The sequence below is a fragment of the Gorilla gorilla genome, chromosome 7 (genome assembly GCF_029281585.2).
Source record: "Gorilla gorilla gorilla isolate KB3781 chromosome 7, NHGRI_mGorGor1-v2.1_pri, whole genome shotgun sequence".
Classification (NCBI taxonomy): domain Eukaryota; kingdom Metazoa; phylum Chordata; class Mammalia; order Primates; family Hominidae; genus Gorilla; species Gorilla gorilla.
The window spans coordinates 39526120-39542596 of NC_073231.2; the positions used below are offsets into that span (position 1 = coordinate 39526120).

The window sequence follows — 16477 nt, forward strand, 5'->3', positions numbered from 1 at the left end:
TATTGTTATGTGTGAATTTGATCCTGTCATTATGATGTTAGCTGGTTATTTTGCTCATTAGTTGATGCGGTTTCTTCCTAGCGTCGATGGTCTTTACAATTTGGCATGTTTTTGCAGTGGCTGGTACCGGTTGTTCCTTTCCGTGTTTAGTGCTTCCTTCAGGAGCTCTTTTAGGGCAGGCCTGGTGGTGACAAAATCTCTCAGCGTTTGTTTGTTTGTAAAGGATTTTATTTCCCCTTCACTTATGAAGCTTAGTTTGGCTGAATATGAAATTCTGGGTTGAAAATTCTTTTCTTTAACAATGTTGAATATTGGCTCCCACTCTCTTCTGGCTTTTAGAGTTTCTGCCGAGAGATACACTGTTAGTCTGATGGGCTTCCCTTTGTGGGTAACCCGACCTTTCTCTCTGGCTGCCCTTAACGTTTTTTCCTTCATTTCAGCTTTGGTGAATCTGAAAATTATGTGTCTTGGAGTTACTCTTCTCGAGGAGTATCTTTGTGGCGTTCTCTGTATTTCCTGAATTTGAATGTTGGCCTGCCTTGCTAGGTTGGGGAAGTTCTCCTGGATAATATCCTGCAGTGTGTTTTCCGACTTGGTTCCATTCTCCCTGTCACTTTCGGGTACACCAGTCAGACATAGATTTGGTCTTTTCACATAGTCCCATATTTCTTGGAGGCTTTGCTTGTTTCTTTTTACTCTTTTTTGTCTAAACTTCTCTTCTCACTTCATTTCATTCATTTGAGCTTCAATCACTGATACACTTTTTTCCACTTGATCAAATTGGCTACTGAAGCTTGTGCATGCGTCATGTAGTTCTCGTGCCATGGTTTTCAGCTCCATCAGGTCATTTAAGGTCTTCTTTACACTGTTTATTCTAGTTAGCTGTTCGTCTAATCTTTTTTCAAGGTTTTTAGCTTCTTTGCGATGGGTTCGAACATCCTCCTTTAGCTCGGAGAAGTTTGTTATTACCAATCATCTGAAGCCGTCTCTCAACTCGTTAAAGTCATTCTCCATCCAGCTTTGTTCTGTTGCTGGCGAGGAGCTGCATTTCTTTGGAGGAGAAGAGGTGCTCTGATTTTTAGAATTTTCAGCTTTTCTGCTCTGGTTTCTCCCCACCTTTGTGGTTTTTAGCTACCTTTGGTCTTTGATGATGGTGACGTACAGATGGGGTTTTGGTGTGGATGTCCTTTCTGTTTGTTAGTTTTCCTTCTAACAGTCAGGACTCTCAGCTGCAGGTCTGTTGGAGTTTGCTGGAGGTCCACTTCAGACCCTGTTTGCCTGGGTATCACCAGCGGAGGCTGCAGAACAGCAAATATTAGAGAATGGCAAATGTTGCTGCCTGATCCTTCCTCTGGAAGCTTCGTCTCAGTGGGGCACCCAGCTGTATGAGGTTTCAGTCAGCCCCTACTGGGAGGTGCCTCCCAGTTAGGCTACTCGGTGGTCAGGGACCCACTTGAGGAGGCAGACTGTACGTTCGCAGATCTCATACTCCGTGCTAGGAGAAGCATTACTCTTTTCAAAGCTGTCAGACAGGGACGTGTAAGTCTGCAGAAGTTGCTGCTGCCTTTTCTTCAGCTGTGCCCTACCCCCAGAGGTGGAGTCTACAGAGGCAGGCAGGCTTCCTTGAGCTGCAGTGGGCTCCACCAGGTTCGAGCTTCCCAGCCGTTTTGTTTACCTACTCAAGCCTCAGCAATGGCTGATGCCCCTCCCCCAGCCTTGCTGCCGCCTTGCAGTTTGATCTCAGACTGCTGTCCTTGCAGTGAGCAAGACTTCGTGGGTGTGGGAACCTCCGAGCCAGGCACGGGATATAGTCTCCTGGTGTGCTGTTTGCTAAGGCCATTGGAAAAGCGCAGTGTTAGGGTGAGAGTGTCCTGATTTTCCAGGTACCGTCTGTCACGGCTTCCCTGGGCTAGGAAAGGGAATTCCCTGACCCTTTGCACTTCTCGGATGAGGCGATGCCCCACCCTGCTCTGTGGGCTGCACTCACTGTGTGACAAGCCCCATTGAGATGAACCTGGTACCTCAGTTGGTAATGCAGAAATCCCCCGTCTTCTGCATCACTCAGGCTGGGAGTTGTAGACTGGAGCTGTTCCTATTCGGCCATTTTGGAACTTCCATCCTGACAAAGGGCCAATATCCAGAATCTACAAAGATCTTAAACAAATTTACAAGAAAACATCAAACAACCCCATCAAAAAGTAGGCAAAAGATATGAACAGACACTTCTCAAAAGAAGACAAATAGCAAAGAGTTGGAACCAACCCAAATGTCCCATCAGTGATAGACTGGATTAAGAAACTGTGGCACATATACACCATGGAATACTATGCAGCCGTAAAAAAGGATGAGTTCATCACATGTTCTCACTCATAGGTGCGAATTGAACAATGAGAACACTTGGACACAGGGTGGGGAACATCATACACCGGGGCCTGTCATGGGTTGGGGGGAGGGGGAAGGGATAGCATTAGGAGATATACCTAATGTAAATGACGAGTTAACGGGTGCAGCACACCAACATGGCACATGTATACATATGTAACAAACCTGCACGTTGTGCACATTTACCCTAGAACTTAAAGTATAATAAAAAAATTAAAATAAATTAATAAAAAAAATCTTAACTGTTGGGGATGAAGGATAAGAAATAATTCTTCATGAACTACAGAGTGTGGTTAAGACCAGTATTATTAGCCAAAAAGAAAGTTTGATTTTATACATTAGCTCTCTTCTATTAAACATGATAATCAGACTGAAATATTTAAGAGTTTACTTGAATTTTCTTAGTTGTGGGAGATAAAACGATGTTTTACATTTAAAAAAATTAGAGGTATTACACTTTTCAAATCTTTGTTTTTGTATACCTGGGAGGCATTTTTTGTGTGTTTGTGATGTTTCTTATTTGCATTATTACAGATGCATTGATTGTATATTATTTTGTGAAGTTATTTTATTTCTATGTTGCATTTTTCTCATTAAAATTATACTATCTTTCAGATGAACAGGGAGGACAGTGTCTGTAATCTCTCCTCACCGCCATCTGCAGTAGTCGTACAAAGGTGATGTTTTATGTGAGTAAGAATTTCTGTGTTTCATTTCACAGGTGGGGAGCATTAAGCGGGAAATGACCTTCACATTTCAGTCAGAGGACTTAAAACGTGACTGTGGTAAAAAAATGTCTCATCAACACGTGTTTTCCTTGGCCATGGAGGAAGATGTGAAAACAGCAGACACCAAAAAAGCCAGCCGGATCCTTGACCATGAAAAAGAAAACACTCGCTCCATCTGTCTCCTTGAGCAAAAAAGAAAAGTTGTTTCCTCCAACATTGATGTTCCTCCAGCAAGGTAAGGGAACATTAAATCTCACATGTGTCTGCCCCAGGAAGTTGGTGGAGAGCATGCATAATCTCTGCCAGTGTACAGACTCTCTTCAGTATATAGACATATGAAAGGTTTTCTGCCAAGAAATTTTTTCTGTTGCTTGTGTGAAATAGAGCAGGTGGCCTTACTCTTCATAACTGACTTTGAGGCTGCTGTAGTTGGAACTATTGTAGCTCTAGAAAAGAAATGTTTTATTCAATTTTAATAAATGAATAATAAAGAGCAAAGGAATAAATGCAAAAAAATAGGATGAAACATATAGAGGACTGAGCATACATTAAGTAGGACTGTATCCACTTCAAAGCAAGTGTACACAGATCTTTGGTCAGAGGTTGGTAAACTATGGCTGCAGGCCAAATTCAGCCCCTGATCTGTTTTTCTGTGGCCTGTAACATAAGAATGGTTTTACTTTTTTTTTTTTTTCCAAATAGAGATAGGGTCTGGTTCTGTCGTTCAAGCTGGAGTGCAGTGACGCAAAGGTAGCTCACTGCGGCCTTGAACTTCTGGGCACAAGCAGTCCTCCTGTCTCAGGCTCTAGAGTAGCTGGCTGGGACTACAGGCATATGCAGCCATGCCCAGCTAATTATTTTTATTTTTTGTAGAGATGGTGTCTCACTGTGTTACCCAGGCAGGTCTTGAACTCCTGAGCTCAAGCGATTCTCCCACCTTCAGCCTCCCAAAGTCCTGAGATTACAGGCATGAGTTACTGTGCCTGGCCTGCCTTTTTAACGGCTTAAAAGAAATGAAGAATAGGCGACACAGAGCACAGGTGGTCTGTAAAGTCTAAAATATGTAAAAGAAAAAAAAAGAAAAAAGTTGGTGATGCCTGGTTTATATCTTGATAATCTTTGTATGATAGATCTACTTTAAAACTCAACCAAGAGGGTTTATCTGAAATATCAAAAAGCCTTTGTCTTTCTAAAAACAAGTAAAAAAAAAAAGGCCTTTGTCACATTATAATTTTATTTAAACCACACCCAATAGCACTGAACCAAAGGACAATATTCTGGCAGAATGACAGTGGCAGTGGTGGCGCATACATATTAGACCTTTTACTTTCTTGCATATCATTTGTCTCACCTAGAAAACAAGCTCCACGTCAGCAGGGATTTTAGATTACTCTGTTCATGCTTTATCCCTAGCCCTGGAACAGTGCTTAATTATGTTCTGGGGACTCATGAATATTTGTCAGATGAAAAAAAAGAAAATGCTGTAGCATGAGAGATTGCTTATTTGTAATATGGGTGCCACATTTTGTTGCCAAAAATCATTTATAATGAAACTTAGAGCTTATAGCAATTGTTTGAGAAGTCCTGCATTTGTCCAAGTGGTTTCTAACAGTTAACGAGGAAAACAGTACCTTTGGAAGAGGAATAAATGTGCCTTTCCTGCCTGTTCACGTTTTGTAATTAACGTTTCATTTCTTTCTGTATTAAATCAAAAGTATCTTCTCTAGAAAATTATTATTTTCTCCCATTGCCAGATTTGTCAGACTTTCTAAAATTATAGGCCTCTTAGTTTTCTTTAACCTTTAATTGAAAATTTTCACATATTCATTACTTCTGTTTAACTACTTGGAATTATTTGCTTTTCTAATGTTTTTCATATAAATACATGTTAAGTTATTTAGGATTATTTCCTTCTACTGTGGCATGGTTGTGAAACATTTTATCATACCCTGACCCTCATAGGCATCTCAATTTGTACTTGTTGTTTGGTTGTCTCATAGGAAACTGACATGTTAACAATTTGAAATGTGAAGAACTGTGCTTTTTTTTTTTTTTCCTAAGTCTGTAGGGCAAAAGTTAGACTTCTAGTGTCAGTTTAATACCAACTTGCAATTCTATAGGACTTATTCTACATAAAATTTCCATTAGACCATTGTATATGTTAAAAGATCTGGAATTAATCATTTTAAATTGCCATAGGTTGTTTTAAGTATACCTTTATTCTTTAATTCCACCTCACTTGGAGCACTTCCTGGAGAAAATAATGAAAAGAGGAAGAAGAAAGATGTTTTCTGCCTTTTCTGACTCTGGTATGTAGGATATTTTCCACCTTTTATGGTTCACTGAATGTACTTAAAAGTACATGATCCCACGCCAGTGTTATTGTGAGGTTCTTAAACAGTGTGGGAAAGTTAATTAGGTTTTAAATCCATTAATGCACAGCGAAAGTCCCCCAATGACAAGGTATAATTTAGATGTATTAATCTATTATGGGAAATACTACTTAAGGCTTCATTGTTTGGGGTGTCTACTAATATACTTGTTTTCATTGCTATAGTAGGAATTTAATCATCATAAATACAGTGTGCCAGCAGTTGGTGAGATAAGTTGCTTTTAAAAAAAATGATGGTGAGGGAATCAAGCATTGTGGATTATAATGATCAAACTCTCAAACTCTATTTCCATTTACTGTTACCAAGTTTAATAAATGTCGGACTTCCCACTGTCACCTAAGTATATCAATATTTTGTTTTAAAGAAACTTCTTTACCTGATACAGTAGGAAGATGTAGGATTTTCCTTTTGTTTACTAAGAAGAAATATATCTGTTGACAGGTATAAATAATGAACTTTGAGTAAATCTACAGTATAGTGAAATTTATCAATACAAGGATATCTATATACAATTGGCCCTGTGTATCCATGGGTTCTGCACCTGTGGGTTCAACGAACCACTGATTGAAAATATCTGGAAAAAAATTGTCTATACCAAAAATGTACAGATATATTTTCTTGTCTTTATTTCCTAAACAATACAGTATAACAACTATTTACATAGTGTTTACATTGTATTAGGTATTATAAGTAATCCAGAGCTGCTTTAAAGTATACCAGAGGATGTGCTAGGTTATATTTAAATACTATGGCATTTTATATAAGAGACTCGAGCATCTGCTGATTTTGTGTCTATAGGGAGTCCTGGAACCAACCCCCATGGGTACTGAGGAATATCTGTATCCATCTCTTATAAAATATATGATAAATGTTTAAAAATATATATATGATATTTTGGCCAAAAAGCAGGATAATCATTTTAGGTCCATAGAATGCAGAGTTCTTCAGTCATTTAAAATCAGTTCCCTGTAACGTTTCTCACTTTATCTTTTGCTTATTCTCATTAAAGCTAAGATTTTTGTTGAACTTTACTTTCTCTGGTTTGTAAAATGAAACTCAAAGTTTATTTTCTGAGGTTTATATAATAAAAGCAATACATGTATTTCAATCGCTTATTTCATGTAACTAGAGAGATCTGGGAACCCCTTCCCACCTTACTCTCTACCTCACTGTAGTTTCAGATCTCCTGCCTCCATTCACCAGGTTTTTCTTGAGTACCTGCTACAAACCCAGTACTCAGTAAAAATAATGAGTGAGGTGCCAGCCTTCCTGGAGGTTACGGTGGAATGAGAGGGACAGACACATATGTGGCTAATTTTAAATAACAGTTCCTGATTTGCTCCCTTCCCATTAGGACTGGGGGTAAATTTGTAATTAAGGGAAAATCTTTTAGTTTTAAGGAAGTTATTAATTTTATACATCTATTTAAAAGCCCAATTTTTTTTATTGATATCTTTTTCAAGATAGGGACGATTGAAATAGAGAAGGAAGAGTTCAGTGTCAATGCAAACTCCCTGTTTGTTTACCCAATATTTGAGAACCAATTTTAAAGTTGCTAGTTTCAGAAAAATATAAATTTAAGTAAGTTATTAATCCAGATGTGTTAGGCTGGGTCATTGGAGAAGCAAATGCCAAGACAGGATTAAACATGCAAACGTTTTAGTAAGAGAAACACCTGAGAGAGAAATGGGACAGGAGGGGCAAGGACAGGAGGGAGATGCATGTCAGTTTAGGGTGCTAGTCTGAGCGCAGTGATGGAGAGAGGGCAGGAAAGTTGGAGGGAAGTGTCCCAGGTAGCTGGGCAAGGCCCTCAGGAGTCCTGCATTGGTAACCCTGCTGTACTCCATCATTTGCTGGGAGGAGCATGTGGGAGCTGTGGCCTTGGCACAAATGCAGCAGATGGTTTCAGCGGCCAGCAGCTGGGCCCTTCCTTGGTCAGTTAGCTCCCTGTTATTGGAGATCTGTAAGGTGCATACTCATGGCTGCCTTCCTCCCACCCCACAATATTGTACTTTATATATTAAAAGTGCCCTGGGCTGTGCGGGCTTGAGACAGGGGCCAGTCTCCCTGCCCTTTGAGTTACCAGTGCAGACTACCTGGAATCTTCATTGTTTAAGAGGGCCCTAAGCTTCCTGTGAAAAAATGGCAACTGATTGTTTGGCCCTAGGATCCTAAAATTAATTCTTTAATTAATTAATTGAGTCATGAGAGGAAAGAATACAAACTACCCCTCTTCTGAGTTTCCTGGGGTTGGTAGGAACAATCTTTACTGTAGGAGAGTCTGCTTACCCCTGGGATATTGCTTGATTGATTTCAAGGGAAAAGCACTACTTTCTTTTTTGAGCGTGATTTGGAGTAAGTGCTATAGAGTTGGGTACCCAAAGTATTCTTCAAATTATTCAACTTTCCTCAGGAGAGATAACTACACAGAAAGAGAGGGCAAGAGTATGTGAGAGCACATGAGCAAGCACTGTTTCTCTTTAGAATTAAAGATTTATCATTAACAGAAAGAAAATTTATTCCTAGCTTTTAGGATCATTGGAGAGCAGTAATTGGGTTGGGGGTAACAAGTACTAAAAGTGTCGATGCTAATTGTTGGGATGGCAATCACTCAAGGGCTGATCTCTCTCTGAGAGAGATGAAGATACTAGTTTCATTGATCCCTATGGAGAGTTGAGGAAAATAGGCTTCAAGAGTTTAAGGACAGGAAAAGAGAGCATGTTTGAAAGGTTCATCCATGTGATAGCATGTGTCAGTACTTCATTCATTTGCCAAAATATTTTATTTCATAGACATACCACATTTTTTTTATCCACTCATCAGTTAATAGACATTTGAGTTCGGAAAAGAAGGCTGGCCAGATCATGTTGAGCTATACTGATTGTGCAAAGGATGTTTAAATTCCATTTTTATGTCACTGAGAAGGATTTTGTGGAGGAGAATATGATTTCATTCATCTCAATGGAAGATCACTTTAGCTGTTATGTGTAGAATGGATCAGAGGAGGACAAGAATTGACAAAGGAAGACCAATCAGGAAGCTACCACATTAGTACAGGAAAGAAATTATGGTAGTTTAGACAAGAGTGACAGTTGAGATGAAGAGAAGTGTACAGACCAGACCTTGAGGTAGAAGTGAGGCTTCTTGGTTGTAAGAACAGACAGTGACTCTGGCTGATTTAACAAAGAGTGAAATTTTTTGAAAGACCATCAAGGTAGCTCACAGAGTTGCTGGGAAGGCTGGGGAACCAGGTCAGAAAATAGACAGGAGGGTGAACAGCTAGAAACATAGCTATGTTCATTCACTCTACAGAACCAGTGCTTGCAACTGGGCTTTTTGGCTTCTAAAGTGAGAGACATCTGTGCTAGGAAGTTCTCCAGACACAGAAGCAAATTCAGCCATGAGGCTTCCAAAAAATTGACAAATGTCTATTATCATTAGATTTCTTAACTTCCATTTTGCAAATGAGTAAACAGATTTGGAAAGTTAAGTGACTCACCCAGAAACACATATTTCACCAATGACAGACCTAAGACTGGGATAGGTTTCTGATCTCAAGTGAATTTTTGTTCCTTATCATCACCATTTGTGTTTATTGGAGACCATTAACTTATTGTCATTTACAAATGTAATGCTCAAAATATATTGATAAGTCAATTATTACTTATTGTCCAGCCTCTAAAGTAATTCAACAGTTAAGCATTGTTAGATAACCTAGATCATTAGAGCCTGACATTTGTTATTCTGTTTTTTCCAGACATCGTGGTTTTGAAGGTACTGTTGCTTAAATTCGTTGGATTTCACCCAAACAGCAATTACAATTTGATTATGCAAAGTAGTAACTGTCTTCTAATTATAACTCTAAAGCTAGAGAAATGTATTAGCAAACCAGTTATAACAAAGAAAAAAGGAAAATTTGGCCAGAAGTATTCTTAGACCTAACAGCAGTTTATTAGAATACTACAGATTGTTAGTTTGTGGTTGGAAGAAAACAAAACATATGGTACTATTTGTTTTTCAGGGTTTTAAAATACAGTGATGTCATATTTATCACTTGCTGAATAAAATGAAATCATCGTCTCCTTATAGCATGCCATTCTGGGAATTATATAGTTTAAAAGAACTTCAGAAACACATTGACCTTTGAGTTCAAAGTTAGGAAATGATCTGAGCTACAAGCAAAATCCTATAAATACGATGGGAAACTGTGAACTAATTTGGCTCCCATTTTCAATGGTAGTGTCTACATTTTCTCCTTTCTTTTATGTACTTTAGACAGTTTATCGGAAAGTCGCCTATGTCAAATTTGTAATTAAGTGAGATAAGACAAAAATGGTATCTTTTATTTTTGAATCTCTAGAAGCCTAGCAGTTCCTGGAACAAATGTTTAATGTTTAAATGTGTTAAAAACTTTTCAGGTCACAAACTCTGTAACCAGTATGAGACTACTGAAAAAAAGAAAAAAGGTCACTTTACCATTTTAAAATATTTCTTTTTAAAAAATAGAGCATTGAAATTTTAGAACATTTCTTTTTAAAAAATAGATTTTGAGGGGAATGTAAATGTACTCACTCATGTTAGAGAAATACTGGTACTGTATAATTGGTGGACTCCCCTTAAGAACTGAAGCAATACCCATAAAGTAGCTATAAAGAACATCTTTTCCAAGAAACTTTTATCCATTTATCTCTTCCCATCATTTCAGTAATTCAGGGCAGCAAATAACTGTTGTCTCTGGTTTCTTGCTACAGTCTATTTGCTACACATTTGCCAAAATGTTCTTTCTAAAACTCAAGTATAGTCATGGAGATGGGGGATGCAGACAGGGAAATGGTAGGAACCAGTATAATTGACATTATGACTGAATGCAGCACATTGTGCCATCAGTACACAGTCAAGCCCCATCTTGCTGAGGATTTAGATTCTCACATCAACACACAAATCAAATACAGACAAAATTGTTCTTTTTAATGTCCTCCGTTACCTGTAAGAACAGAACTCAGTTTGAAAGACTTGGGATCTGAAACCACTTGAAAAGAAGCAATTCTGTCTCCCTTCTTACTCTGGGGCAAAATTTCATTGAATGGAATGGTGGAATGGTAGGTTTTTGTTTGTTGTTTTTAAAAATAGCCCTCTCTTCCTGCCAAGTGCCTGTAGATGAATTTCTGTAATCTAAATGCACATATGCTGCCACTTCACTCTCCTAATGTTCTATAAAAATGGGAAGGAAGGTAGTAAGGTAAGATGATAACTTTTTCCAGCAGTTCTCTTTCTTGTACTAACCCTAGTAACATTGATGTTATCTCAATTTTCTTTTCTTTTTTTTTTTGAGACAGAGTCTTGCTCTGTTGCCCAGGCTGGAGTGCAGTGGCACCATCTCTGCTGACTGCAAGCTCCGCCTTCTGGGTTCACGCCATTCTCCTGCTTCAGCGTCCTGAGTAGCTGGGACCACAGGCGCCCACCACCACGCCTGGCTAATTTTTTTGTATTTTTAGTAGAGACGGGGTTTCACCGTGTTAAGACAGGATGGTCTCGATCACCTGACCTCATGATCTGCCCGCCTCGGCCTCCCAAAGTGCTGGGATTACAGGCATGAGCCACCGCGCCCGGCCTCTCAATTTTCTTAATTATACCTTAGGCAAGCTTGTTTTATGACACAAATTTGGCCCATGTAGTATGTGTGTGTATGTATGTGTGTGTTTTAAAGAGAATTTAGTACTCTTCTTCTTTTGGTTGATGTTAAAAATGACATTCAAAATTCATAATTTTTTGTGTACTATAAGTTCTTTATTATAAGCACACATTAGTGCTAGATTATAATGTGTCACCTGTTTAGAATGGCATTGTGAATTTAGAATTCTGATCATAAATATGAATTTTTAAAATAATAATTTATGTCACTGCCATTAATGAAGGTTATGCTCTCTGTATCAACAAAGCTTGGGCATTTTCAAGTATCACTTCCAAAGAGTCCTTGGATAATTAGTAAATGTCCTTCTTTGTAAATCATCATTGGCAGCAAAATGGAGAAAAGTTAAAACTGAAACTTCAGGTGGACCGGTAGCACTGTCGTACGAGGTGGACCATTGGCTTTGTTGCACAGATTGGATATATGAGAATGTTCTAAAATGTTTAGGAGTACCATTATACCACTTTTGTGATGCCCATGCTGTAGGTTGCCTCTGCAGAATTGGTTTAGATGTGATGCAGCATCTTTTTTTCCTCCCTATATCTGCTCAAAATGTAAATAATCAAGAAATAGAAATAATGAGATTCTTAAAACTCTTCATCTCCCCTTGTCATTATAGATTCTGTACTCTGCTTTTATTATAGAAAGGCAAGTAATAACCAAGATATTGGTCATTTGTTTATCTAAAAAGGATAACATTCAAGCAGCACTGTCCAATAGAAATTTAATGTGAACTGTATCTATAGTATAAAAATTTATGGTATAATAGCTACATTAAAAATAGGAAAAAGAGACAGTGATTGAGGTACATTGAGCTCCATAGAGACAGTGCCAGAGAAAATGAGAGCCAGATGGGCACTGGGTGACTCTTGCCTTGCTGAGGAAAAATAACTAAACAGGAGCAAAGGAGATCCTAAGAAGCCTAGAGGCAAAATCCTAAGACACCAAGAGGCAAAAAGTCATTGTATGCATTCTTTGCGCAAACTTGTTGGGAGAAAAGGAAGCAGCGCCCAGATGCTCCCATCAACTTCTCAGAGTTTTCTAAGAATTTCTCAGAGACATGCACCCAGGAGACCTCTTTCGACCTTTCTTCTGTTCCATTCTAAGTTTCACCCTAAAATCAAAGGAGAACATGCTGGCCTATCCATTGATGATGTTGCAAAGAAACTGGGAGAGATGTGGTATGACACTGCTGCAGATGACAAGCAGCCTTAAGAAAAGAAGGCTGCAAAGCTGCAGGAAAAATACCCAAAGAATATCGTTGCATTTCAAGCTAAAAGGAAAGCCTGATGCTTTCAAAAAAGGGAGTCCTCAAGGCCAAAAAAAAGCAAGAAAATAAAGAGGAGGAAGAAAAAAGAGGAGGAGGAGGAAGATGAAGAAGACAATTATGATGGACAAGTTGGTTCTATTGCAGTTTTTTTCTTGTCTATAAAGCAGCTGTCCCCAGCCGTTTTGGCACCAGGGACCAGTTTCATGGCAGACAGTTTTTCCATGGTGGGTGGGGTATGGTTTCAGGATGATTCAAGTGCATTACTTATCATTTGATTGTTATAAGGAGTGTGCAAACTAGACACCTCACATGCGCAGTTCACAATAGGGTTCACGTGCCTTTGAGAATCTAATGCCACCACTGATCTGACAGGAGGCGGAACTCAGGTGGTAATGCTTACTTGCCCACTGCAGCTCACCTTCTGCTTTGCAGCCCAGTTCCTAACAGGCCATAGACTCTTGGGTTGGGGGTGACTGAGGACCCCTGCTATAAAGCATTAACCCCCTTGTACACAACTCACTCCTTTTAAAGAAAAAAATTGAAATGTAAGGCTGCGTAAGATTTGTTTTTAAACTGTACAGTGCCTTTTTTTGTATAGTTAACACACTACCACATATGTCTTTAGATAGCCCTGTCCTAGTGGTATTTTTGATAGCCACTAACTGTGCCTGGTACAGTATGGGGGTTATAAATTGGCATGGAAATTTAAAGCAGGTTCTTTTTGGTGCACAGCACAAATGAGTTATATATAGGGATGGTAGTTATTTCATCTTCAGTTATCTCTGATGCAGGTTATATGAAATAATTGTTCTGTCAACTGAATACCATTCTCGTCGCAAAAAAAAAAAGGTATAGCTCTTTTGTTGACATTCTGAATGCTTCTAAGTAAATACAATTTTTATTAAAAAATAGGAAAAAGAAACAGGCAAAAATAATTTTAATAACTCATATTATTTAACCCAATGTATCTTAAATATCATTATTTGAACATATGTCAATATGAAAAGTCATTAATGAGACACTTTCCATTCTTTTTTTTTGCATGCTAAATCTTAAAAATCTGCTGTATATTTTATAGCACATCTCAGTTTGGACAAGGCACATTTCAAGTGATCTATAGCCACACATGGCTAGTGATGACTGTATTGAACAGTGCAGCTTTAGAATAAAGCATAAGTTAATTTTGCATTTCAGTCCAACATCTCATTTATCCTAAAGGCAGTGGTTGGTCTCTTGCTCTCCCTCTTTTCCTACTCTAACACACAGGAAGAAAATGCCTCACTCACACTGCTAGGGGTGGAACATAGCTTTCTATGGCAGTGTTTGTTGAGGGTTGGGGTGGCGGGAGGGAGCATCCACGGTAAGGAGGGAAGCGTTTCATCAACTGTGGGCCAGGCAGTATTTAGCTGGACTAGTTGGAACTAAATAGATTAGTTACAAATCTGCAACATGATTCCTGTATGTCCCCTAAAGGGAAATGACTCCCAGTTGTGCATAACTGATGTTTAGTACAATTATAATTATTGTGAAGATGTTTAAATTCCATCTAAATCAAAGGAAGGTTAAATGGGTATTACCACAGTTCTGGTCCTTTAAAAACAAAGCAGGCTTCATTTCCAGAGTTTGAGAGAGCCTCTTTAGTTGTTACCAGATACTCTGACATTCCCCATGGTAGCTACTATTAGAGCGGTTCAAACATACCAAGTAAACATACTGTAGGCTTGGACCACAGTTATCACACTGAATGCATTTGTTCATACTTTTTTAATATTGTAAAAAAATAGCTCATTAATACATACTGCTTATAAACTAGGAAGTGCAACAAATATGTAAATATGTATTTTAAAGACTTCTAAATACAAAGGATTTATTTTGTTACTCGCTTAAACTGTTATTGATTCTCCTTTTAAATGTTAACCTTTTTTCTCTCTCCTATAAATAGAGTTCTGGGTGGAGAAATGATAAGGGATAAAGCTGGAGAGTTAGGCTTAACTTGGAATACTTTTAGAATTTGATTTTTATCTGTTAGGTGATGGAGAGCTGTTCAGGTGATACCGTAAGATTGGCATTTCAAAAATGTCACCTGGTACCCTGTGGGCATGAGGAGCTAGGGAGTGTATACAAGTGTTGACACTGAAAGCAGAAAGAATAATTAAGAGGCAGATGTAGAAATCTGAAAGAAGTAATTGTGAAACCTTTGGCCAGTACAAAAGCAACAGAGAAGAGGGCTGTGTTCAAGAGGCCATGGTGAGGATAAAGCTGGTAGGGAGCATAGTAAGGATGAAGGGTACTCAGGATGGTGTCACAAATGCTGGCTTGGGCAGCTGCATGGAAAAAATGGTTGGTGATGCCAATAAAAAAAATAAGAATTCAGGAGTAATACAAAAGAAAGTAGATATGAGTGGAGGGAAATCAGAAGTTTGTTCTAAGACATCTTGAATTTAAGATCCCTTTAACAAAGACCTGCATACTTTGAGCAAAAATCAAATGAACAATAAATATATTTGTAAAGAATGGTATGTAGACTTAGTCAAACCATAGTCGTGTTGTAAATAAATGTACTGGAAGTGCTTGCTATTTTATCGTATTTTGTTTTAATATATATATAACTACTTCTGTACATCTTGATTTTCATACACTGGCATTTCTCAAGGCGAGCTTTGCTTGTACAGCTTAATTCCTAAATGATGAAAAGCTTTTGTTGCTCTCTCCTGCTAAGGGTTTGTTTTGGCTGGATTTGGCAAACACTCACTTCTTCAAGGAAGCTCACGAACTCTGCTTTCTCAACCCCCAAAATAGTATTCATCTCATAATAGATTTGCCTAACGTTGCTGCCCTTTTCTAAGAGTAACATCTTACAAGGTCATCTGCTATTTTTGCATCCAATTTGCTATCACATATTTTTTTAAAGTGAAGTGTGGCTTTTGTCTGCAGGATGTGAGAGTTTTGTTTTGTTTTTGAAATGAAGTCTCACTCACTTTTGTTGCCCAGGCTGGAGTGCAGTGGCAAGATCTCAGCTTACTTCAACCTCCACTTCCCAGGTTCAAGCGATTCTCCTGCTTCAGCCTCCTGGGTAGCTGGGACTGCAGGTGTATGCCACCACGCCTGGCTAACTTTTGTGTTTGTAGTAGGACAGGGTTTCACTGTGTTGGCCAAGTTGGTCTAGAACTCCTGACCTCAAGTGATCTGCCCACCTTGGCCTCCCAAAGTGCTGGGGTTACAGATGTCAGGCACCGCACGCAGCTGGATGCAAAGTTTTATCAAATCTTTGTAGAAACTGTATTTTTGTTCTTCGGGATTGATTATTCCAGGATAACCCTAATCGTTAATGACACTTGGATGTGATTAGACTTTACCAAATTCATCAAAGGCTACTGAATAAAACAGAAAACTATCTTGAACACTGGTGACTGTGAACTGTTTTTGGAGGAACTGTTCTTTCTAACCACAGTTGATAAATACATTATGTGGTTTTCAAAATATCACCTCAATTATTTGCACATGCAATGTAATTTTGCAAATACTAAGCAGGTAGCTAGTCTTAATGATTGTATCAAACGATCACGTTGAAAGTGCCAGACAGCTGCACCACATTTGTAAGGAGGGACCATGAGGAGCATAGCATTGTAGCCTCTGTTGGGCTTCTTAACCATAATAGAATACATCACCTCCCATTAAAGCTATATTTAAGAATTGTGTTCTCCTTCATGTTTATTTTTCCGGACTAACAAGTTTCTCTTTTGACTCATTCCTAACAAACAGTGTAGTCATATTTTCCACATATCCACAAATAAAGTTACAACTTGAAAATTAACATTTGGAGTTGATGTTGCTACAAACCTAAAAAGAGATGCACTTTGTGATTCACCACCAATGTGTTAAGCCTCAAATCCATCTTCACATTCAATTAATAACTGTCCCTTTCTTTGTAGGCAATTTAAACAAAGTATAGTAAGATCTACAACTGAAAAAAACAATCTTTCTACCTTCAGTTGCAGATAATTTGGGGAGGAAT

General features: G+C 38.5%; 1 protein-coding gene across 3 annotated transcripts in view; it reads left to right on the forward strand.

Moving 5' to 3' along the window:
• ZNF704 (zinc finger protein 704) overlaps positions 1 to 16477 on the forward strand; it is a 249806-nt gene that overhangs the window by 49662 nt on the left and 183667 nt on the right. For all 3 annotated transcript variants that reach the window (XM_063709200.1, XM_055349563.2, XM_031013787.3), the window contains exon 2: positions 3104 to 3345. In XM_063709200.1, the coding sequence (XP_063565270.1) occupies positions 3125 to 3345 (221 nt within the window). In that variant the 5' untranslated portion in view covers positions 3104 to 3124. The remainder of the gene's footprint in view (positions 1 to 3103; positions 3346 to 16477) is intronic.